This window comes from Carassius carassius, chromosome 3 (genome assembly GCF_963082965.1).
Source record: "Carassius carassius chromosome 3, fCarCar2.1, whole genome shotgun sequence".
Taxonomy (NCBI): domain Eukaryota; kingdom Metazoa; phylum Chordata; class Actinopteri; order Cypriniformes; family Cyprinidae; genus Carassius; species Carassius carassius.
The window spans coordinates 30,138,581-30,162,654 of NC_081757.1; the positions used below are offsets into that span (position 1 = coordinate 30,138,581).

At 36.0% G+C, this 24,074-nt stretch overlaps 1 protein-coding gene across 2 annotated transcripts; it reads right to left on the reverse strand.

The window, feature by feature from the left end:
• Window positions 1–9,479: 9,479 nt before the first annotated feature.
• brms1 (BRMS1 transcriptional repressor and anoikis regulator) lies at window positions 9,480–23,847 on the reverse strand. Of its 2 annotated transcripts, XM_059535860.1 has the most exons (11): window positions 23,699–23,847; window positions 22,481–22,707; window positions 22,096–22,186; window positions 21,778–21,905; window positions 20,424–20,503; window positions 19,857–19,953; window positions 12,776–12,868; window positions 12,309–12,373; window positions 12,191–12,230; window positions 10,153–10,261; window positions 9,480–10,045 (listed from the first exon to the last, which is right to left on the reverse strand). In XM_059535860.1, the coding sequence occupies exons 2-11, from the start codon at window positions 22,686–22,688 to the stop codon at window positions 9,928–9,930; spliced, it is 1,029 nt and encodes a 342-aa protein (XP_059391843.1). In that variant the 5' UTR covers window positions 22,689–22,707; window positions 23,699–23,847; the 3' UTR covers window positions 9,480–9,927. The 2 variants fall into 2 exon arrangements, with proteins under 2 accessions (XP_059391843.1, XP_059391851.1); XM_059535868.1 differs by lacking the exon at window positions 10,153–10,261 and having other exon boundaries at window positions 9,904–10,045.
• Between the last annotated feature and the right edge of the window lie 227 nt (window positions 23,848–24,074).

Consider the following 24,074-nt stretch of genomic DNA (forward strand, 5'->3'; position numbering starts at 1 on the left):
ATGAACAAAGGGACAAATTATATGTGAGACCTTATGTTCTGTTTTTGCTTGACTCGTTTAAGCAGGAATGAAAGGGGTCATGTGCATGAGAGCAGGTGTGTATACTGTAAGTGTCTGTATGAAAAAAGCAAGTAATAGGACGTCAGCTATATGAATTTATAGAAAGATAGAATGTAAATGTAATTGTAAAAATATAAAAATCTTGTGAATAGTTTAATGTACAGAATGCAGTCATCATTTAGCCCATCCACCTTCATGTTAAACCCATATGACTTTTGTTCATCTTTAGAACACAAAAAGCTGTTTTAATAATCTTTCATCAATTTTTCAGATTTTTCTATCCATTAATAGTCCATGTAACCAAAATATTCACACAAGAAAATGTCCAAAAATACAATGTAAAAATACTCTGTATGAATCAAATTGGTTAATCCAAGTCTCCTGAACAGATGCAACCCATATATATGATGAACAGATTTAATGAAGGCTTTTATTCATATAAAAACATTGATCGACACTCATACAGTTTGGTCCATATATATTTGGAAACTGACAAAATTTCATCATTTTGGCTCTGTATTCCACCTGAACAGAATTACAATTAAATAATTGAGATGAGATTGAAGTGCAGACAACTTTAAGCTTTAATTCAAGGGGTTAACCAAAATTGAAACATAAAATGCTTAGGAATTACAAACATATTTATACTCAGTCCCTCCATTTTCAGGTGCTCAAATTTATGTACACACATAAACATAATCATAAATAAAATGTTCACTTTTTATATTTAGTTGAGAATCCTTTGCAGACAATGACTGTCTTAAGCCTGGATCTCATGGACATCACCAGAGACTGGGTTTCCTTTTTTGTGTTGCTTTCTCAGGCCTTTACTGCAGCTGACATCAGTTGCTGTTTGTTTCTGGGTCTCTGCCTTTAGTTTTGTCTTTAACAAGTGAAATGCATGCTCAATTGGTTTGAGATCAGGAGATTGATTTGGCCATAGCAGAATATTCAACTTTTTTACCTTAAAAACTCCTGGGTTCTTTTCACTGTATGTTTTGGGTCATCGTCCACTTGTACTATGAAGGGCTGCCCAATCAGCTTTGCTGCATTTTACTGAATCTAGGCAGGCAGTAGAGGTGGAAAGTTAATAATTACAAATACTTTCGCTATAGTGCTTGAGTACATTTTTACATCTTTTCTATTAACTTGAGCATTATTTTGGTAATTTGTGGTACTTTTACTTGAGTAGAATAAAACGAATGTATTCAACTTCACTACATCTATTTTTCACAAAAATTAATAAAAAAATTAAATAAAAATAGACTAAGTCCACGCCATTTGACAGGCACTTTTCAAACTGCTGAGGTTGAGCCCTGCACTTCAGGCAATAATAGACAGGTTTGACTGAGGTGCAAAACCAATCAAAGCTTCCGGTTCAGCTATGGGGATGGGCCATTCAAACGATGCTTTGCCTTTGCTTTGACTGTCTATCACTGGCGTTGGCGTTTTGAATCAGCATCAATTGCATTTCACTATTTTAGTAAATGTGAGGTATGCTCTGATTTTAAATCGTAATTTTGTCAGCTCCTGAAATAGGTCACCATTGATATTACCAGTAAATAGAAACTCGGTTGATTGAATTATTGCATGGATGGAGCAAGTACAATGTAGGCCTAAGTGTCTAAAACACATGCACACAGTTGAATGGTAAAAATCGCACTCTTTAATAGTGCAGTTAAACTAAATGTACAAAGCTAAAATAACATCAACAACAACAATGAAAAAAGAGTGCATGAATTTTTACGTGCATCTGGCTGATAGATCAACCATGATTTATATGTCAGATTCATTTAAAATCACTTTTTCTGTGTGCGTGCTTTGGATGTGTGTACACATGGGTGGAGAAACAAGATAGTCTATATATGACCGGATGAATTTATTCATATCCAAAACAAGACGATCGATGCATCCAAAAGCTCGAAAATGCTGCCTTCGGAGGCAGCATTTCAAGGCAGGAAGGCATCAAGGCACGTTCTGGATCATGTTTAGATATGGCTCTTTTTTTTTACCTTCTTTTTAGTTTTAGCCGGCATCGGCGAATGGCACGGTGGATTGCGTTCATCAACTGACCTTATAATTTGCAAATTGGTCTTCCAGCTGTTCCTTATATGTACATTTAACTTTTCCGTCCTCTTATTGCTACCTGTCCCAGCTTTTTTGGAATGTGTAGCTCTCATGAAATCCAAAATGAGCCAATATTTTGCATGAGATTTCAAAATGTCCCACTTTCAACATTTTGATATATATTCTATATATATGTTATCTATATTCTATTGTGAATAAAAAATAAGATTATGATATTTGTAAATTATTCCATTCCTATTTTACTATGTTTTTGGAATCCGGATTGTAGATTTTGGATTCCCAAGCCTAGGTATGGGTTAACGTGTTAAATAAATCACTCTTTTTTTTTTGTCCTTCCAAAAATGTGCCTGGAGTCCACCTTTGTTATTATAACAAACTACACTTTCAATGTGATCTCAAACCATTAAATTCAAGAAGACTCGTGGGCTGTTTTCTCTTCTGCACACAAATCCTTTTGTAAGTGAGGAGTTTGGTTCCAAAAAAAAAAAAATAGTTTCTGCCAAAATCAGTATTGTTTCTGGTTGGTATTGAACACATTATTAATTTTGAGTACATTTTTTATTTTACGCAAAATGTGATATTTGCAGTGTTAATAGTGTTTAATCATTAATCATGTTTTCTACCCTTTTTTTCAAACCGTGACAAATGCCAGTCTCCCTTTTTGCAGAACATGATATATCCGCTCAACCAATCACAGCGCACCATTCCACGCACTCTAGACAGTAATGGCGGCGCTTTGAATACACTGAGCATCTTAGTTTTACGCATCTACTTTGTACTTTTTGATCAACAAACAAGGGCAGAACAATAAATTGAATGTAACTGTCATTAGATTAGATTAGATTAGATTAGATTAGATTAGATTCAACTTTATTGTCATTGCACATGTAAGGTACAGGGCAACGAAATGCAGTTAGAATCTAACCAGAAGAGCAATAAGCAGTAAGTACAGAATATACAAGGTCTTCAGTATGATACAAATGTACAATAAATATACAAATAAGGCAGTATTATGGACATAATTTACAGATTTTAAATACTATCAGCATGATATACAGATAGGTGTACTATGAACATACTATACAGATGGATTATGTAAAAGTGTATGTACACTACAGGCAGAAACTATGAACATATAAACATCATTTACACTAGTGCAATGGACAGTAGAGTGCATAGAAAATATTTCAGTGTGCAAATGGATTACACAGTATTCTGGAGGAACAGACAGTAGTGCAAGTAATAACAAGTTTACTGTTTTTTGCTTGTTTGTGAATAAATCAGATGTAGTGATGAGGAGGGGTGAGGAGTCTGTGTGTGTGTGGTGTGGGGGGTGTTGGGGGGTGTCAGAGGGCAGAGTTCAGTAAGGAGACAGCTGTAGGGAAAAAGCTTTTCCTGAATCTGCTGGTCCTTGTCCGGAGGCTCCTGAAGCGCCTCCCAGTGGGCAGGAGGTTAAACAGTCTATGGTCAGGGTGAGAGGAGTCCTTATGAATGCTGCGAGCTCGACGTAGACAGCGTTTTCTCTGGATGTCCTCAATAGCAGGAAGTGGTGTCCCTGTGATGCGTTGCTGCAGTGCCTTGCAGTCAGCCACTGAGCAGTTCCCATACCAGACTGTGATGCAACTGGTCAGGATGCTCCCAATCGCACACCGGTAAAAGTTCACCAGGACGGCTGAAGACAGCTGGTTCTTCAGTGTCCTGAGGAAGAAGAGGCGCTGGTGAGCCTTCTTGACCAGGCTGGAGGTGTTTGTGGTCAGTCTGAGCAGTTCTTATGTGTACAGGTAAATTATTCCACAAATTAGGTGCCACCACTGAAAAAGTTCGGTCACCTTTATTTTTTTACCTAGTTCTCGGAACATTGAGGAGCATCTGATTGGATGACCTCAATGCTTTAACGGGGGCATGGACATGTAAAAGCTCTGATAAATACGCAGGCGCCAACCCATTTAAAATCTTAAAAACAAACAAACAAAATCTTGAAATCAATCATGAAGCAGACAGGAAGCCAGTGTAGTGAAGCTAGGACAGGGGTAATACAGGTGCTCATACTTTTTAGTCCCAGTCAAAAGCCGAGCTGCTGCATTTTGGACTATTGTCAGTGCACCATGTGGCCAGGTGCTGTACCTCCTCCCTGTTGGCAGTCTCATCGTTGTCTCTGATGAGGCCAATCACCGTGGTGTCATCTGCAAACTTAAGGTCTGTTGGTCAATAGTCCATAATCCAGTTGCAGAGGGAGGTGTTAATGTCCAGGTCTCCAAGTTTTGTGGTCAGCTTGGAGGGAATGACAATGTTAAATGCTGAGCTAAAGTCAACAAACAACATCTGTACATATGTGTTGTTATTGTCCAAGTGTGTGAGTGCAGAGTGCAGCACTGTGCATACTGCCTCCTCTGTGCTCCTGTGTTTTACGGTAGCCACATTGGTGTGGGTCCAGTGTGGGTGGGAGGCAGTCTTTGAGGTGTGCTAGAACCAGTTGCTCGAAGCACTTCATGACAATAGGTGTGAGTGCTACGGGGTGGTAGTCATTTAAGCACATTTGGAGTGTTTCGGCACTGGCACAATGGATGGTCATCCGCATCTCGTCAGTAATGCCAATACTGTGATTAATAGTACTGGTAAATAACCATCACATGCTTTTAGATGGAGCGACATTTAATACACAGAGTCATAGACCACTGACAAGCTACACTTTATTGTGTTTATTAGATGAATCGCATTCGATTATGAACGCATTATTGGGTAGCTTGTTTTTATTAATGCCATTTATGTTTTTATTAATACAGCACATAGCACTATTCAACTAAATGAATGTAACATGGCAAAGATGAATGCACTTTTTAAAATGTTGAATGTAAGGGAAATGTCATTTCTGTGGTAATAATGGGGCGTTCACACCAGACGCGACTTGTGCAAATAAATCATGCTATTCGCGTGTAGTTAGATGCTTGAACATTTTGAATTTACTCGCTTCATTGGCATATGAAATTCACTTCATTCACGTGTGAAATTCACTTGTGATATCGTTGTTCATGTTCTTGTTCATGATGAATTTTTATTTTATTGCTGTAATTAATTTATAGCATTAACACAATGATCGTTGAATTAATTTTGGAAGCAATAACTGATGAATGGATTTTTAGACCAGTGTCTATATATAAGATTAGCTCAGCTGTCATATGTGGATCAACTTACTATGTTGTGTGATTTCATCAGGAAAATGACTTCATATTGATTCAAAGGATTTATTGCATTTTGGGAAAATAAGTAAAACAGAAAATAGTGTTTTTTATCTTGCCACTTTCTTGGTAAATGAAAGACATTTTTACTCAAATTAATCAGAATGGATTTATTGTGTTTTGGAACCAAACTCTTCAAGTGTTCTTTAGCCTGTTGATTTTCATTCATAGTATTCAGCTAACAAGTAAATATTTTTCAATTTAAGAGTTTGAATAAATGTGAATTATTTCAAAGATTTTTTAATTTTGTTATTATTATTTTTATTTACCTTATTGGAAATTAGGAATGGACAAGAATTGGAATCATTAAAATTCAATCGATGCCCAATCTTACCCATATGCCACTTTATTTTTTATTCACAACTTTCAAATCATACTGTTTTAAAATATATATATATTTTTTTTTTACGTTCACTTACCTTTCTTTGCTTTTGCCCTTCTTAAAAACAACCACATAATCCTATAATGAATGTACTTTTCAATATAAGTTATAAAACTGTTGCTCCTGACAAGAGGGATAGGTAGTATGTTTGATTAACATAGCGTCAAACAGCATAGCTAAAATTGCTACCGCCAGACCCAGAGATCGGCTGAATGGATTTGAAAATGGTAAAACTCAACTGTTTAACTAAGGGAGTTGAAAAATAAGCCTGTATCAAAAAAAGTGGAGTGTTCCTTTAAGTACAATTTCTTAGTACTCTTTCCACCACTAGCAGACAGATGAGGGTTTATGCTTTGGATCATGAGCTGTTCCAAGCCTTCTCCATACTTTTTTATTCCCATCATTCTTGTACAGGTTGATCTTAATCATATTAATTTCTCAAATTACTCAAATTAAAGATCAAAGTGTGCACTTAAAACCTGGATTTGTTATAAAACTGCAACTTGAATATGGTCAGGAAATAAGGGTTAATAAACGATGACAGAATTTTTAAATCAACAATCCCTTTAAAGGTGTTGGACAAGCATTTTTGTCCCTAGTACCTTGAGAAATATCACTCTTTTCTTGGGAAATCACACCTGTCTCAGTATGTGACAGTGCTAAGCTCTAGCCAGTCAGAAACACTCAATAACGCCAGTGAATCATTTTGCATGTCAAGCTGACATGTCTTGGAAGTAAGGGATTCAGAGAGAGATGTGTGGTAAAACAAAATGGCACACAGTGAAGGCACCCTTGGTTTAAAGCATACAAAAAGTATGATCTCTTATTCAGGATGCTGATTGGTCAATTACGCATTTAAGCTGTGCAAAAATCAAGATGCCGCTGTTTAGCATTGACAGCTGTTTTTACACACTGTAAGTAGATAGATAAAAAGCATCTTATTCCATGATGGCTGCTCAAAGTCAGACATGTGTAGGCCTATACTAAAATAAAATTAAAATAAATATAATAAACATTTAATTCTTCATTTCATTCTCCCTGGTAACTTAATAAGCCCTTGAAATGGGATGGTTAATAAATTCGTCATTTATTAACCCTTATTTTGTTCCAAACTCATAAGACTTCTGTTAATCATCTGAGCACAAATTAAAATATTGTATATTTTCAGCCTCTTTGGTTCTTGCTCGTTAACCAAGCAGGTCTTGTTTTTTTTTTATGGAAAGTACTTTGCTTTTATTTTCCAGTTAAACTTAGGGCCATATTTATTTGGACAGGCACATAATTATTATTTTACCTGCTGACCATATTCAAGTTGCAGTTTTATAATAAATACAGGTTTAAAGTGCACACTTTGATCTTTAATTTGAGTAATTTGATAAATGTATATGATTAAGATCAACAGGGTGTCTGTGTCCTGCATTTTATTTAGATGATAAAGGATGATAGGCTGTGATTATATTCACAATATACCACAACCTCAGAGGGCTTATTAAGAACAGCTTTTTTTTAATTATTAATATTAAGAATAAATATTATAAAGCAAATTCATTAAATGTGTCATCTTGGATATAATCCCTGAAAGGTCAAGAGGTTGGTGTTGTGCATTATATACACAGAAGCATGCTGAACCTATGTTTCATGTCATACAGTGACTAGTTACCAGAAGAATGAAATGAATTTTATTTCAGTATAGGCCTACACATGTCTGATTTTGAGTAGCCATCATGGAATAAGATGCTTTTTGTCTATCTACTTACAGTGTGTAAAAATAGCTGCAAATGCTAAACAGCGAAAACATGACATCTTGATTGTTACTTTCAATAGCTATAAATACGCTTTATAGCTCTCCTGTTTATGGTCCATAACTATGATGCCTGGGAAGTGACATGGTCGGTTCACTTAGTTTCATCGTGGCCACAACATAATAATTCGTGGGAACGTGATAATACGTTGTGGCCTCGAGATGCTATGTTGAGGGAACAATATCTATTTCTCATAGCCACGAGTTGATTGCGTAAACAAACCTGCATGGCCATGGCAAGATTTAATTTAATATCTGTATATTATTAATAAAATTAAATTAACTTTTAAGAGTTATATTTTTATATTTATTGTTACATGTTTATTTCCCCTTTCAATTTGTGTCACTTTACCTGATTAACTTTTGTATAATTATGCTAGCATTTGCTAGCCTACCATATACTTTGATAAATGAGCGTGTTGTGTTTTCATTTACAAATGAAACTGTGAATGATTCATTCCTCAATGAAACACTATAGTATTTATAATTACGGTCTACTGATTAGCTAAAATAAATGAAATATATGTTAAATTTAAACTGCATTCTAGCAAAAGTTCCAGTCAGCATAATCAAATCTTTATTGGCATGTCGAGCATTTTACAGTAGGCTATTATTTACAAAAGTATTCAGAACGTTAAGAGATAGAAATGAAGGGGGAATTTTTTTTAATTTAAACTAATATAAAAATCTAACCAATAATAATAGGTTAATAATAATATACAAATATTACGGGGGAAAGACGACCAGTTAATGAACTTATACAAGACTAAAGGATGGATAAAAATGTTTTCTTGTAGGCCTATTTTATATTATGCACTTTATGTAACATTTATTCATGATAAACTTCATCTGAATGCTGACTATTGCACGCGATAAAGTCCAGTACCCAAGCCCTATTGTTAATATAATAATGTAATCATTTCTCAATTCAAAATAAAATATTTATGAATCCTTCTCCGATAGTCCCGGGTTGCTATGGTCACGCAGGTTTGTTTACACATTAAACTCGTGGCCACAAGAAAAATATGTCATTCCCTCAACACATGAGGATGTCGCTACCTTGACAAAATGATTTCGTGGCCACGAAAAAAAAAAAGTGAACCGAACATGTCATCTCCCGAGATCTTGCCTCTTCTTCATCTGTCTGCGCAGCTCCTCTCTTCAAACTATATGAATCACGAATCACTTAGAGACTCTTGATTCTTTAGATTCATTAAATCTCAAGGACTCAATAATTGAAAGTCTGTACTTGGATGTACACCAGGGCTGAAATTGTTCCTTTTCGAATGTATAAATTAAAATGGGAACTTCTCGAGTATTCTAATCCCCCATTTTGCAGAGAGAGAAAATTATAATTTCCCATTCATTGTTTCATTAGGTGTTAGTCCCATCTAGTGGCTCATTGTAAACTATATAGTTCAGATAGCGCTTGGTTACACTCCAGCGCCCCCTGGAGGGCACAAGCGGTGCCTCCAGCCTTAGACAGTCCTGCAAGGTTTTAATGAATGAGCCATTAAACAGCAAATGTAAGAAAAGTTTAGATTTTAATAATGCTTCTTGTTATAAATACATGATTATCTCGAACACTTTATAAATAGTTTTTTTTTAAAGCACCCTCTGTTTCAGATCACTTTACAGATGTTTATAAATACTATGCATTACAATTACAGTCTTTCAAAATGTACTGAAAAACAAGTTACATCTCTTGTTTTTCTGAGTGCAATCACAATTCAAGGTGTTTGATTGTGTTCTCTTGTGTTCTGGGTATAGACAGTGCTTTTCCTTATAATATACAAACTTGGCTATTAAAAAAAAGATCCAACATCAGTTTAAAGAAGCAGTTGCAACACAAGATAAAAAAGAGCTCATGTGTGAGTGCAGTCCCTTTTGCCCATGGTGTATTTAGTGTAAAAATTTTAAATGACAATGACAAACAAACAAATGCACAATGATCTAAGTGTGTATCAGACTTCATATAAGGTCAGTATGAAGCATTATAAATGTATACAGTGTGATAAGCATTATGATACAGATAGACTTCATATGGTCTTTAAGCATTTGGTCAACAGGCTTTTTAAATTAATGAATGAACTTTAGCTGCACCAGAAATTGCCTACTTGATGCCAACAGTGCTGCTCTGGAACCAGATCCTTCTTATTATAATAATCATAATAAAATATGTGTATAAAAAAGGCTTAATTTATCTGCGATCATAAATCAACGAACAGTCTCTGGTCTGATCAATACCAGTGCATAGCATTAAATTGGATTGTTATAAGCTGTTCTAAGAGTGTTGTGTGTTATTTGTTAATTATTAAAGGGTAGGTACACACACTCTCCGATTGTAACGTTTATCTTCTCTAAGCTTTTTGTATGGTGTATTTGCCTTTCTGAAGCTGGGAGACGTAGATTTTGGTTTTGGTGCCATCTGTTCGCTTGAACCAGACCTCTCCTGTGCTGATCCCTGTTATCACGGCCCTGAGAGAAACACACAAGAAAACAGGGAGACCATTTCAATTGAAATGTTTTTGCAAACAAAGCCAGAGCGAAGACAGATGTTGTCTTATGTCTTATGCTCTACTGACTGTGCCGGGCTGTCGTCATTGACTTCTAGAATGACACTGCTGCCTTTGGAGAATTTCTCTCCATCATAGAAGAGAGCCCCACCTTCACATCGCACGGGCACCTGCCTGTCTGAGAGACAAACAGACATGCAGACCCTCTTAAACATGTTGTGCTTTAATAGCTCATAATGCTCTAACGCTCTGCTTTCAAGACAGTTCCTGTCACGTATAAGGCTGTCTGGCTGAAGTGAAACTGCTGTCATTAAATGGTTCACATGCGCGACAAGATAACACTCCAAAAAAAAGTACATGTACAAAAGCTGTCACTGGGACGATACTTTGTCAAAAAGTATACCTCTGTGCCTTGAGCTCTGAAGGATGCAAATTAGTACCTAAAGTGTACATATTAAAATGTAAATAGTACCTTTTGAAAGTGACAACTTTTGTACCTTTTTTCACAGTGAAAGCATTCATTAAGTAATAAAACGTATATCTCTTCCAAGTAAATCTGTTAAACTAGCTGTGACCGCGACGAGACGAGTGACAGATTTTGTTGATCATTTTCCATTTCTGTGGCTGCATTAACTAACCCTGCCTAACATTGAAATCTGAATGGTCCAAAATCCTGCTCCACATAAGAGGACAGCATACATCTAATATCTTCTGCTCATTTATTCTCATTGTTTCATGTTCAGTGTGGTTTGTTGCTGCAAGCTTACTGTTTAGTACAAGAGTTAGGTATTAAGAGTAGATTGTTGTTTATCAAATGCAAACTGGATCATTAGATCTGTACACCCTTTATAAAAAGAAGTATTTAGCATACTGCTGAATGTACTGAGAAGCATTTATGGTAAATGAAAAAATAAATGTCTCAGAGGAGCACCAGGACAAGACCACAGGAAACAGATGATTCTTCTGCACAATCTGACTTTGCTGCAGCCTGGAATTGAACTACTGGTTTCGTCTGGTAAGAGGAGAACTGGCCCCCCAACTGAGCCTGGTTTCTCCCAAGGTTTTTTTCTCCATTCTGTCACCGATGGAGTTTCGGTTCCTTGCCGCTGTCGCCTCTGGCTTGCTTAGTTGGGGACACTTCATCTACAGCGATATCGTTGAGTTGATTGCAAATAAATGCACAGACACTATTTAACTGAACAGAGATGACATCACTGAATTCAATGATGAACTGTCTTTAACTGTCATTTTGCATTATTGACACTGTTTTCCTAATGAATGTTGTTCAGTTGCTTTGACGCAATGTATTTTGTTTAAAGCGCTATATAAATAAATAAAGGTGACGAATGAGAGACAGAGCAGAATCAAATGTTACATGTCAAACCATTTTTCTTAGTGACAGAACAAGACTCTAAGTGTGACGTTAAAGCCAAAGTAGTTTCAGTCAATCAGTCTGGAGTGACAGAAAGAGGGAAAAGGCTATAATTCAAACCTCTGTATCTAACTTAATCAGAGGCCAGACAGATAGAGTTTGTGAGTGAGGGTCAGGGCTAATGGAAGCAACTGAGATGCCAGTGGAGAACATGCTTAAGCTTTTGCATCCATTTTAGCTAGAGACAGACAGTAACTCTATACATGTTGTGTGTGTTTGTCTCGGAGTGTGTGAGTTATCACTGAAGGCATGTTTACTATTTCTAAATCTTTTAATAAATATAGACCCCATTATTTAATAGCATGCATCAACACATACAAGATTTTCAAAAACAAACGTGAATCTCGAATTAAAAATGATTATACAGCATTATGTAGTAACATTGTTAAAGATAGAGAGAATCCTATATTGCTCAATGAAATCTATGCCAATCTTGTCGTGAGAAAGAAATCTATTTAGCTCAAGGCAAGGTCTCTGATGGTCAGTGCACATGATTGCCTTCAATAAATTTTCAATGAGTTTATTCAGTCAGTTTAGTCAAAGTTTAATGAGCTTCACCTGACTACCATGAGGTCCTTGACCTCCCAGTGTAGCTTCCTGAGAAAGACAGCGACCGACAGGAAAGCTTCAATAAAGTACATAAATGAACACAGTGCCATTTAATAACTGACTTACTGTCTGCTTTCTTCTTCATAGGCATCAGTGCTGCTTTTGCCTGGAAGACAGAGAGATAAAAGTCACAATCCATCACACGTTCACCGCGAGTGAAGAGCTGATCACTCATCATGAATACCTTCTTGATGGCCGTCCAGTCCTCTAGTATGTCAGTGTCTCTTAGCATATACACTATGTATGGCCCTGAAAACAAGACAGACATGTTAAGCAAGACATGTTGAGGAACACAACTTCTTCAAACCCAGTGAGGATAAGAGGTATAGCATGCCGGTTAAAGTAGGCTGTTGGTTGGCCTAAAAATTTCTTTCCCAGAAAAGGTCCAAACAATAAAAAAAATCATACCATTTCAGGAGACAGTCTACTCCACAGCTGTATTAATAATGTTAAGACAGTTACATTATTTAATAAAATGAGCCATGTGTGATTCCTGTAAGTTCTGGTGAACCTTTTAAAATCTATTTTAAGACCTTTTCAACAAAGGTGGTGCTGGAACCAGATTTAATCCAGAAGGCAAGTGGGCACAGAAGTGGTGACTAAATGAGAGGGGAAGAGATGGATCTCAATCTAAAGAGAAAACTTTATTACCTGACACAAGAGCTGCCTTCTTCTTTCTGTCTGGGCGAATCAGGAGACTCCTTCTCTTACATTTCTTCATCCTCACTTCATCATTCCACCACTCTGATTGATAAAGAGCAAGTATGTGTGTTTATGGATCTTGTGAGTATTTGGGTTTCGAACATAAAAATTCCTAGTGAACAGTTATGCCTAAAATCTCCCCACAAGTCTGACAGACTCTGCCACACATCTGACATGGTGTTTAAAGGGGTCCTAATATGCTTTTTCACTTTTTCAACTTTAGTTCCTCTCAAAAGGAAATATTTTATTTCACAGAAATCACTTTTCAAAAACTACAACGAACGACTTGTTTGGACTACAACGCATATTTTCTGGGATTCGTGATATCACAAATACCAATGAATGGGACAAGACCTGGTGGAGCTGCACTAGAGAAGGCAGTGAGTGTTATGACTATATCGGAGACACACTAGCTTTCCCAAGGCAGACGAACTTAGAGTGGTTACAATAATCCGGGTTTAAATCGCGCTGAAATTTATTTGATTGTGATGCAATATTGACACTGAAGCTCACAGGTGTCTATGGTAAGGGGCATGACATTTCCCAACCAGGCGTCAAGTGGAGCCAATCACAACACACACTGGCCCAGCTAACCCATCACAGCACATTTAGTATTTCAGAAGACAGGCCATCATTTGATACAGAAACTATTCGAGCCTTTCATGCCAGACTGGGGGGAGAGGTGTTGTAATGTAAAATATGGGGAAAATACTGTGTTTTTCAAATAACCTAGTATGAGTGCCTGTTCTTGAACACCTCCAAAAAAAAATCAAGTCTTTGTAAAAGAGCATAATAGGATCCCTTTAAGGTAGGTTAACCCAATAAGGCCTACTGTATTATATTTGATACACCTCTATATTATTAACATGATCAAAACTTTGCTAAAATCCTGTTGTATAAAACAGAATAACATTGTATATATACAAGTGTAGTATATACTTCGGTCAGCACCAATAGCCTCGTGGTTAGTGCACTGACATACAGTGCAACTGTGCTCGTGGTGACCAGAGTTCGAGATCTGTCTCAAGGTCCTTTATCGGGGGGAGTCGTGGCCCAATGGTTAGAGAGTCGGGTGTTCACTGCTGTGTGTGCAAGGTAAGTGTGTGTGTGTGTGTGTGTGTGTGTGTGTGTGTGTGTAACTGGTATTATCTACATTATATGTGGAACAAATGTCCCGACAAAGATACAACCCGAATTCCGGAAAAGTTGGGACGTTTTTTAAATTTTAATAAAATGAAAACTAAAGGAATTTCAAATCACATGAGCCAATATTTTATTCACAATAGAACATAGATAACGTAGCAAATGTTTAAACTGAGAAATTTTACACTTTTATCCACTTAATTAGCTCATTTAAAATTTAATGCCTGCTACAGGTCTCAAAAAAGTTGGCACGGGGGCAACAAATGGCTAAAAAAGCAAGCAGTTTTGAAAAGATTCAGCTGGGAGAACATCTAGTGATTAATTAAGTTAATTGATATCAGGTCTGTAACATGATTAGCTATAAAAGCTTTGTCTTAGAGAAGCAGAGTCTCTCAGAAGTAAAGATGGGCAGAGGCTCTCCAATCTGTGAAAGACTGCGTAAAAAAATTGTGGAAAACTTTAAAAACAATGTTCCTCAACGTCAAATTGCAAAGGCTTTGCAAATCTCATCATCTACAGTGCATAACATCATCAAAAGATTCAGAGAAACTGGAGAAATCTCTGTGCGTAAGGGACAAGGCCGGAGACCTTTATTGGATGCCCGTGGTCTTCGGGCTCTCAGACGACACTGCATCACTCATCGGCATGATTGTGTCAATGACATTACTAAATGGGCCCAGGAATACTTTCAGAAACCACTATCGGTAAACACAATCCGCCGTGCCATCAGCAGATGCCAACTAAAGCTCTATCATGCAAAAAGGAAGCCATATGTGAACATGGTCCAGAAGCGCCGTCGTGTCCTGTGGGCCAAGGCTCATTTAAAATGGACTATTTCAAAGTGGAATAGTGTTTTATGGTCAGACGAGTCCAAATTTGACATTCTTGTTGGAAATCACGGACGCCGTGTCTACCGGGCTAAAGAGGAGGGAGACCTTCCAGCATGTTATCAGCGTTCAGTTCAAAAGCCAGCTTCTCTGATGGTATGGGGGTGCATAAGTGCATACGGTATGGGCAGCTTGCATGTTTTGGAAGGCTCTGTGAATGCTGAAAGGTATATAAAGGTTTTAGAGCAACATATGCTTCCCTCCAAACAACGTCTATTTCAGGGAAGGCCTTGTTTATTTCAGCAGGACAATGCAAAACCACATACTGCAGCTATAACAACAGCATGGCTTCGTCGTAGAAGAGTCCGGGTGCTAACCTGGCCTGCCTGCAGTCCAGATCTTTCACCTATAGAGAACATTTGGCGCATCATTAAACGAAAAATACGTCAAAGACGACCACGAACTCTTCAGCAGCTGGAAATCTATATAAGGCAAGAATGGGACCAAATTCCAACAGCAAAACTCCAGCAACTCATAGCTTCAATGCCCAGACGTCTTCAAACTGTTTTGAAAAGAAAAGGAGATGCTACACCATGGTAAACATGCCCCGTCCCAACTATTTTGAGACCTGTAGCAGAAATCAAAATTGAAATGAGCTCATTTTGTGCATAAAATTGTAAGCTTTCTCAGTTTAAACATTTGCTATGTTATCTATGTTCTATTGTGAATAAAATATTGGCTCATGTGATTTGAAAGTCTTTTAGTTTTCATTTTATTAAAATGTAAAAAACGTCCCAACTTTTCCAGAATTCGGGTTGTAGTAATGCCAGTCAAATCTGACCTTGCGAGGACACTTTCTGGTCCTCATGAGGAAACAAACTTATGAATCGTATAGCATTAAGATTTATGAAAATCTAAAAATGCAGAACGTTTTGTTTGAGGGGTAGGCTAAGGGTAAGAGAATAGTTTGCTTGTTTATTTTCTTCTAAACGCCATTCCAGCATTTATGGCTATATTCATGGCGAGAACCAATCAATCCATACACAAGTCTGTTATACACACAAATGTTGGGGGACAATTTATAATGTTCACTTCACCTAGCCTGCATGTCTTTGGGCTATGGGAGGAAACAGAAGCACCTGGCATGTGAGGTACATTTTGCCCAGTCCTCACTTTCTGAGAGCCCTTTATTAGCCTGTTTGAGGGTCAAGGCCTGGTTTTAGGGGTCAGGTTATAATTGAGTAAAGCATTAATCCACAAATTACTTAAATTATTCACTTTTTTAAAGTGGCTGACACTCCCTCTGAGTACTCAAACAGTACACTGACTGAACTGCTGTGAAGAGAGAACTGAAGATGAACACGAGCCGAGCAGCTTGTGTGTGTGTTGTACTAACTGTTCTATGTGGACTCGGAGGACTGCGCAGCCTGCACACTGTGGCTCAGTGTTGTTTCAAGCTCATCATTCTGCGCACGGGATGCGCATAAGCGCTCTGTACCACTATGTATTGGCGCCTTTAGTATTATAATACCTTTCTGCGCACACAAAAATTATTCATAGTCATTCTCAGGGGTTAAAGCAAAAAAAAATCCTGAGCCTGAACTTTTTTCCGGGGGCGGGGCAGCACATGCAAAGCATGCTATGACTGTGACAACTTTAACATTTGAAAGGATACTATGGCAAAGTTATTGCTTTCTTTATTCAAACTGATTTCTTTTTCATGAATATATGATTGACCTGAAGAATGAAAGCTGTATCATACACTTGGAAAATTATGAGCTATATCATCGCTTATCGACACTAGGGGTGTGACAATATACTTAGCTAATGAGATGAGACAAAGTACAGATACTTGGTTCACTAGAATGTGACAATATTTTAATACTGTTTTTAAGAAGTTTTCAATAAAGTGTTTGTCTTTTTATTACAAAAAGTAAAACAATGCAGTTGAATTTAGAAATATTTTAACTAATCTAGGGCTTTAACTAATGATTATTTGGGGAATCAATTAATCTACTGATCTACTCTCCTATCCTCTTTTTTTTTTTTTTTTTTGTAACAAACAGACTTAAGTGAAAACCAGGCTGTAGTATGACTATTTATACATAAACTAACAATGAGGCAATAATAATTGGCTCAAATAAAACATCAAAACCAAGAAATTACAAGATTGTATTGAACAACACTGTTAAAATACATAATGCAATATGCCTATATATACAGTACAGACCAAAAGTTTGGAAACATTACTATTTTTAATGTTTTTGAAAGAAGTTTCTTCTGCTCATCAAGCCTGCATTTATTTGATCAAAAATACAGAAAAAACAGTAATATTGTGAAATATTATTACAATTTAAAATGATAGTTTTCTATTTGAATATACTTTAACAAAATAATTTATTCCTGTGATGCAAAGCTGAATTTTCAGCATCATTACTCCAGCCTTCAGTGTCACATGTAACATCCAGTCTATCACATGATCATTTAGAAATCATTCTAAGATTCTGATTTATTATGAGTATTGGAAACAGTTCTGCTGTCTAATATATTTTAGGGATGGGACGATAACCGGTTTTATTGATAACCGTGATAAAATGTGCTGAAGGTTAGTAATATCGTTTAAAAATGAATTATCATTAAAACCGTGTTTGATTATCGCGGTTTTAATAACTCACTATTAAATCATGTCCAGCCAGCAACAGTCTGACGCAAGCGCAGCGCACAATGTTTTTTTTTGTTTTTTTTCGAGAAGGAATGGGGAAAGTCAGTGACTTTTCTATGCTTTTCTATGCTTCTACACTTTTCATTGTAAGGAAGGAAATGCCACAGAATTTAATCTTTCTTTAAATTAAGTGCATAGAGTTGCTTGTTTTATTAGTTGTTTGTTGATTATTAAATATAAAACTTGCTGAAATGTTTTCAGTGTGAGCATCAACTATTTTTGAACACTTTCATCTCGTTTCAACAAAACCGTGATAATATTGATAATCGTGATAATTTTAGTCACTATAATCGTGATATTAAATTTTCATACCGTCCCATCCCTAATATATTTGATGAATAAAATGTTAAAAAGAACTCCATTTATTTAAAAAAAAAATAATAATAATTATAATAATATATATTCTAATAATATATTTTCTTTAATATCACTTTTTATCAATTTAACACATCCTTGTTGAATAAAAGTATTGATTTTATTTACAAAGAAGAAAGAAAAAAAATTACTGACCCCAAATTACTGACCAGTAGTGTATATTGTTATTACAAAATATTTATATTTTAACAAAATAGCTTCTTTTTTTTTTACTTTTTATTCATCAAAGTTTCCTAAAAAAGTATCACATGTTCTGAAGAAATATTAAGCAGCAGAACTGTTTCCAACTTTGATAATGAATCATCATATTAGAATAATTTCTGAAGGATCATGTGATAATGATCCTAAAAATTCAGCTTTGCATCACAGAAATAAATGATAATTAGTATAATAAACTATATATAAAGTATAATAAATTTAAAAACAATTATTTTAAATTGTAATAATATATCACAATATGAAATTTTTTTCTGTATTTTTGATCAAATAAATGCAGGCTTGATGAGCAGAAGAAACTTCTTTCAAAAACATTAAAAATAGTAATGTTTCCAAACTTTTGGTCTGTACTGTATATAACATGAACATAACTTAAGTACATTATGTATTAAAACAAATACCTGCAGAGGGCGCCAAGGGACTGGTTACGTTTCACTTTACAGCTTGATTAAACAATGTTTAAATCCATTAAATTGTAATATTTGGCCACGTGCAGAAACATTTATTTTGAAATCGCAATGTACAATACAATGGCATATTTATACATAGGTTGATATCTGCTGTGTTGGCAAAGGTTTATAAATGATTTACGTTACAAATCTAATGAGATAATGCACACAGTTTTTCCAGATTACGTAAAGCAAATAAAATTCACAGCGTATACAGAGAAAAGAGTTTAGCCCCTTTCACACATACAGTCTTTACTGGTAAATTACTGGTAAAGTTACAATTAATAGATCATGTGTGAACAGGACCTTTTCAGAAATCCTGGTAAATATGTTTTGGCAATCATATCATTCTTATGGAGATGACATGATTACTCTGAGCTGTTTACAAAGCTCCGCTGCTTTATAATGAGCTTTTCTATGTAAATACGCGCTAGATGGATATATTTGACCATTTCACCTCACAGCTTTTTGTCGCGCTTCTCCATTCATCAGAGCTGCGACTCTGCAATTGAATACTATTATGCGCGTCTCGTGTTTATAAAAGCAAAACATTCTGACTGGCTACTAATGTTAGTTACTGTTAGTTAATGTCATACCATTGGTAGGCGAACGCATGGACTCAAAAGTGATATCAATCAACAAGATTTTTATTATTTTTTTAAATGTAGGATTAAATGCTGCACGCCGGAAATCCGGCACGGTGCCGGAGAACTTTAAGCCCTGCATTCTTTTTCTGTCCTATCTATGATATTGGTGCCTTTATTACAGTGCTATACATTTAAAAGAAACATATTTTATATTTCTATATAAATGTATGTACTTGTTTTTACATAAATGTATTTTACAACAATACAAAGAGCAATGTGTAACATATTACCAGATTTTAGACTTATTAACTTTTATTTGTAAATACAATATTTAACTAGATTTTATATAATTATTGTGCACCCGTGATTTTTCTAGAATATAGAGTATCTTTTGCTGCTGAATAATCCACTAACCAAGTTTATAATAGTATTTTTGTCATAGATTATAATTATATATTTTTTCATTTGTTATTTTTCATTAAAATGAAGTTGTCTATATGTAGCAGATTGTGTTTAACACAAAAGAATGATGATCAAGTCAGTATAGAAATTCTACATTGATTAAAAAAAAACCTGGTATCGGATTGGATCGGTATCGGCAGATCCTCAGAATTTTCAGTATCAGATCAGATCTGAAAAAATGGTATCGTTGCATCCCTAATACAGAGTATGAGTGTGTGTGTGTGTGTGTGTATACACCTGTGCGTGTACCTGAGGTGATGTCTACGCTCTGTTGGTCCTCCTCCAGTCTGCGGATCTTCTCCAACAATTCTGTTTTCATGGCATCAAATAAGAGTGTCCTCTCACTCTAGAGAAACAAGCAACTGATTACATACACACACTGACGCGATATGATTCATGATCATCACTGCAATGTTAACAAACAAACAAACACAACTGTTTTGGCAGAGACATGGGAGTATTTATTTACCACAAGTGTTTTTTCATTGCAGTGTGTTTTTGGTGATACTTCCAGATTATGATAAATGTGGTATGTGCATGTTTGTGTATGAATCTGCATATTTCAATGTTTAATTGCTACTAGGTATGTAAGTTTGTTCAATCATACAATGGCACTATGGTATTAACAAGGTTTTTAAGCATGGTACCAATCTCATAATAACTTTTTTGTACCATGAACTTTCTGAAATACCCTGGAGTACCATATCAATTTCATGGTACATGAATATGGCACATCATTTTATACCACGGTAACACAGAAGTATCTTTTTGAACGGATGCTGGATCTAGATAAGTGGGTCAGCTGAGCCGTATTACCTCTAGATGTTGTCTGGCCCCCTGCACTTCACATTCATGTTTGTGTCGGACCACTTGCAGACAAAGTTCTCTGTACACACCTACAGGATGAGAATTAACAGTTGACCTGAGACCTGTGGTTCATTTGTAAGAGAGATATCATAAAGCAAATATATGCATCCTGATGTGTGTCACCTGCAGTGTTGGGTAAGTTACTTTCAAAAAGTTATTAATTACTATTACCAATTACATCATCAATATTGTATTTTAATTACTTTACTAATTACTCTGTCTGAAAAATAACTTAGTTACTCAATAAGTAACTTAACTTAAAATCCCTATAAAACTTAATAGAAATTAAACTCTTTATTCTTTCAATTTGAGTCAAACATAGAATAGTTTAGCCTTTTAGCTTTAAAACGACTGTAATACTTAAACATTTTTATAAAAATATAAACAAATATTTGGTTAACAAATAGACATATTCTGAATAACAACACATCTGAATAACAAGAAAGCTTAAGAAAAGTTAAACAATGCATTTCAGTTTGGCAAGATGTTCAGGAAAAGCCCAACTAGTAAAATCTGTTCAGGTTTGTGTAAAAATAAAATGTTAACTAATGTAGGTAAGAATAGATTACATAAATGATCTTCTCTGCTGAATGAAACTGTGTCAGATCGCGCTGTTCTTCTGAAGAAAATTCCTCATAGCAAGACTTCTTTCAAAAACTGAAAATTAGACGAATCTTGATATTTTTTTGTATCTAGATGAGGGTGTTTTTGCGCGCAGGTGACTGCATATAATGAGCTCAGATAGAAAAGACTGTGCCTCGTTTTAGTTTCATACGGATTATCAGAGAATATTCGTTTTAGATTTTAATTCATTCATTTAAAAGTAGAAACAAGCTTTCTATAGACATATTCCTCATGTCTCTGTGTCAAATATTCACTGAGTTTGTGACGGCTATAAAGTTGCTCACGGAGACCTAGACAGCACAAAGTGCACCCTGTTTGTTTTGTTTATTTTTCAAAAGCACAATGTTTTGTTGTAATTGTCATTTGTACACAAATAAAAGAAGGCCCTTTTTAGATTTGATTGATTTTAGTCTTATCTGTATCTGAGTATTTAAGGTTTCTCTGTGAATCAGGAAAAACTGAAAGTAAACCCTCTGGCACGCAGAGGGTTAAAGACACTGCATTCAATTTTATCTTTAGACGGTAAATTTAGATTTCAAATTCAATATTGATTTTAGAAATGTTGAAATTATTAACTGTATGTAACACAAGCACTTTATAAGTAACTTTAATTAAATTACCTAAAATGAGCAGTAAATGAGTGGATAAGTCATTTAATAACAGTTACAACACTGGTCACCTGCCACTTGTGTTCTCTGCTGTAGGTTCTGCTGCAGTGTTGCCAAGGGTTCTCTGTACTCTCCTGCCTTTCCTGTCAAAACCTCGTCCAGCTTCATTTTAACCTGGTTCAGACGTTCTTGAAAAAGCCTGAAATTAAAGAGGAAGTCATCTATAGAGCTCTAGAATGTAGTTCTTAGAACAACACAATTTTGTCACAACAATACACTACAGACTATTTTTATTCATGGCCATCCATCCCAGATGACTGCCCTGTTCCTATTGGTCAAAAAAAATTAAATGCCACCCAACCTAAACCAATCAGAAAGACATATCTTACTTGTCTTTTAACTCCAGGAACTGTTTTTCCAGGTCTGACATTTCATCTAGGCACTGTAATCGTCTTCTCTCACAATCTTCATCATCCATTTCTAAAAAAGAGAATATTCACTCTGATTCAGTGTTGTTCTTTCTGTTCATTCTCTTTTCCTTTCAATTCCAGTCAGTGTTCACATTCCTATACTTCACATCACTATATGATCAATGTTGGTTATTTGGGGGCAGTCATGGCCTAATGGATAGAGAGTCAGAGGCTCAGGTCAGACAGTGATTGTAGGTGGGGGGAGTGAATGTATTTCCACCCTCAATACCATGATTGAGGTGAGACACCGAAGCAAAAACAGATAAAACATTCAGCATAGCTATGCAATATTCAATCGGCAGACCTGAACTTTCTTCCTCTTCCTCCTCTTCCTCCTCTGGTTCACTCTCCTCAAGGTCGCTGTCCCGTTCCTCTCCACTCTCCTCCATTGTCTCCTCTGCCTCTCCTCCCTCTCGCTCCTCCTCCACCTCGCCATTAGTTTGAGGAACCTCTGGGTCGGCCTCGGTCTCCATCTCCTCCTCTGGTTCTCTGGCAGCCGGCTGAGCTGGCATGACTGTTTATAGCACTGTACTGAATAGTATTATAACAGAACAGCAGTAAGATCTCAGGCTGGCTGATGCTGTAAATAAAAAATCCACATTTACGTAATATAAACTATGAATACAACATAATCATTACACATGTATTATATATGTTTGAAATTATTTATAATTTACATATAATAAATATGTAATTAATAAAATAATACTGCATATTTTGACATGTAATCTCCCTTTTTTTATATTATCTTATTAATAGTTACCTTAGCTGTATTTTTCTAAGCTGTATAATGATTTAAAACGTTGTAGCATAAAAAAGCAAAAAGCACCATCTATCAGTAACGTACGATGGGAAATGAATGTGCATGTAAAGACAACTGACCAGACTAAAGACCTTTAGCAGCTATAAAAGCACAGCATCCGGAGACAGCATGAGCTGTTTAAGACCCTATTAACCACTTTATGTTTATTTAGAAAGAGGAAACTCCACGCGCTCGTCTGATACAACTCGTGATATGATGATTAGCACTCTTCAATAGGATCTCGCAGTCTCGATTGTATCATGTACATCCTCTAAAGGCCGCATTGCACTGAGTTACATTACAAGCTCATTACTCATTCTGCTCATCCATTGCTCATCTATTATATGATGTGAGAGACATTATTAGTTACAGTCTCGTGCTGTTCACATATAACTGCGGATTTAAGTTAACGTTAGTTATATAAACTCGGTTTCCAACTGAACAACTCCACACTTCATTCAGAAAGATAAAGTGTCCAGTATAACAAGGCATAATAGTAATGTTAACGAACAAGAGTGAAAACAAAAAAACGGTTGCGACTCTTAAAAAGTCTAAATAACAATGTAGTAATAGATGACTTTACTTCGTAATGTTGTATTGAATCTCTTAACCGCTCCATGAATGTTTGCAAATTAACCGATGCAAGGCACAGGCTAACAATACACGACGATCTTACAAACAAACTGTATTAAGTGCATAAACAACGGCTAAACAGCTTACCTTATCGTCAATTATTGTTTAAGTCGTGAAAAATATTACATATTGTCGACGGAATTTGCATATCAGGGCAAGTTGACATCGGACAAGTCCACTTCCTCAGCGTTTATACGTTTGTTGAAACACACTACCGTTTTGAGGCGCTAGCCAATCAACGCAGACCTCGATACTTCAGCGAACCAATCAGAAGCTCGATGGTGACGAATCGCAGTCTCATCGATTTCAGTAAGGTGGTCAAACTGACCAATCGCATTTGTAGCTGAAAATCCATGAACTTTCTTACAACTGACAAGGTTTCCCTAAAGAGACCGACTTGAACTATTGCATAATGGACGGACGAGAAACATATATATATATATATTTTAGCATTTTTAATATA

Coding starts and splice junctions, on each gene's coding strand:
- brms1 (XM_059535860.1), bottom strand. CDS start 22,688: ATGCCAGCTCAGCCGGCTGCCAGAGAACCAGAGGAGGAGATGGAGACC. Junction 20,504..21,777: donor GCAGAGAACACAAGTGGCAG/GTGACCAGTGTT, acceptor CTCATCCTGTAG/GTGTGTACAGAGAACTTTGT. Junction 10,262..12,190: donor TATGAAGAAGAAAGCAGACA/GTAAGTCAGTTA, acceptor TTTGTCTCTCAG/ACAGGCAGGTGCCCGTGCGA.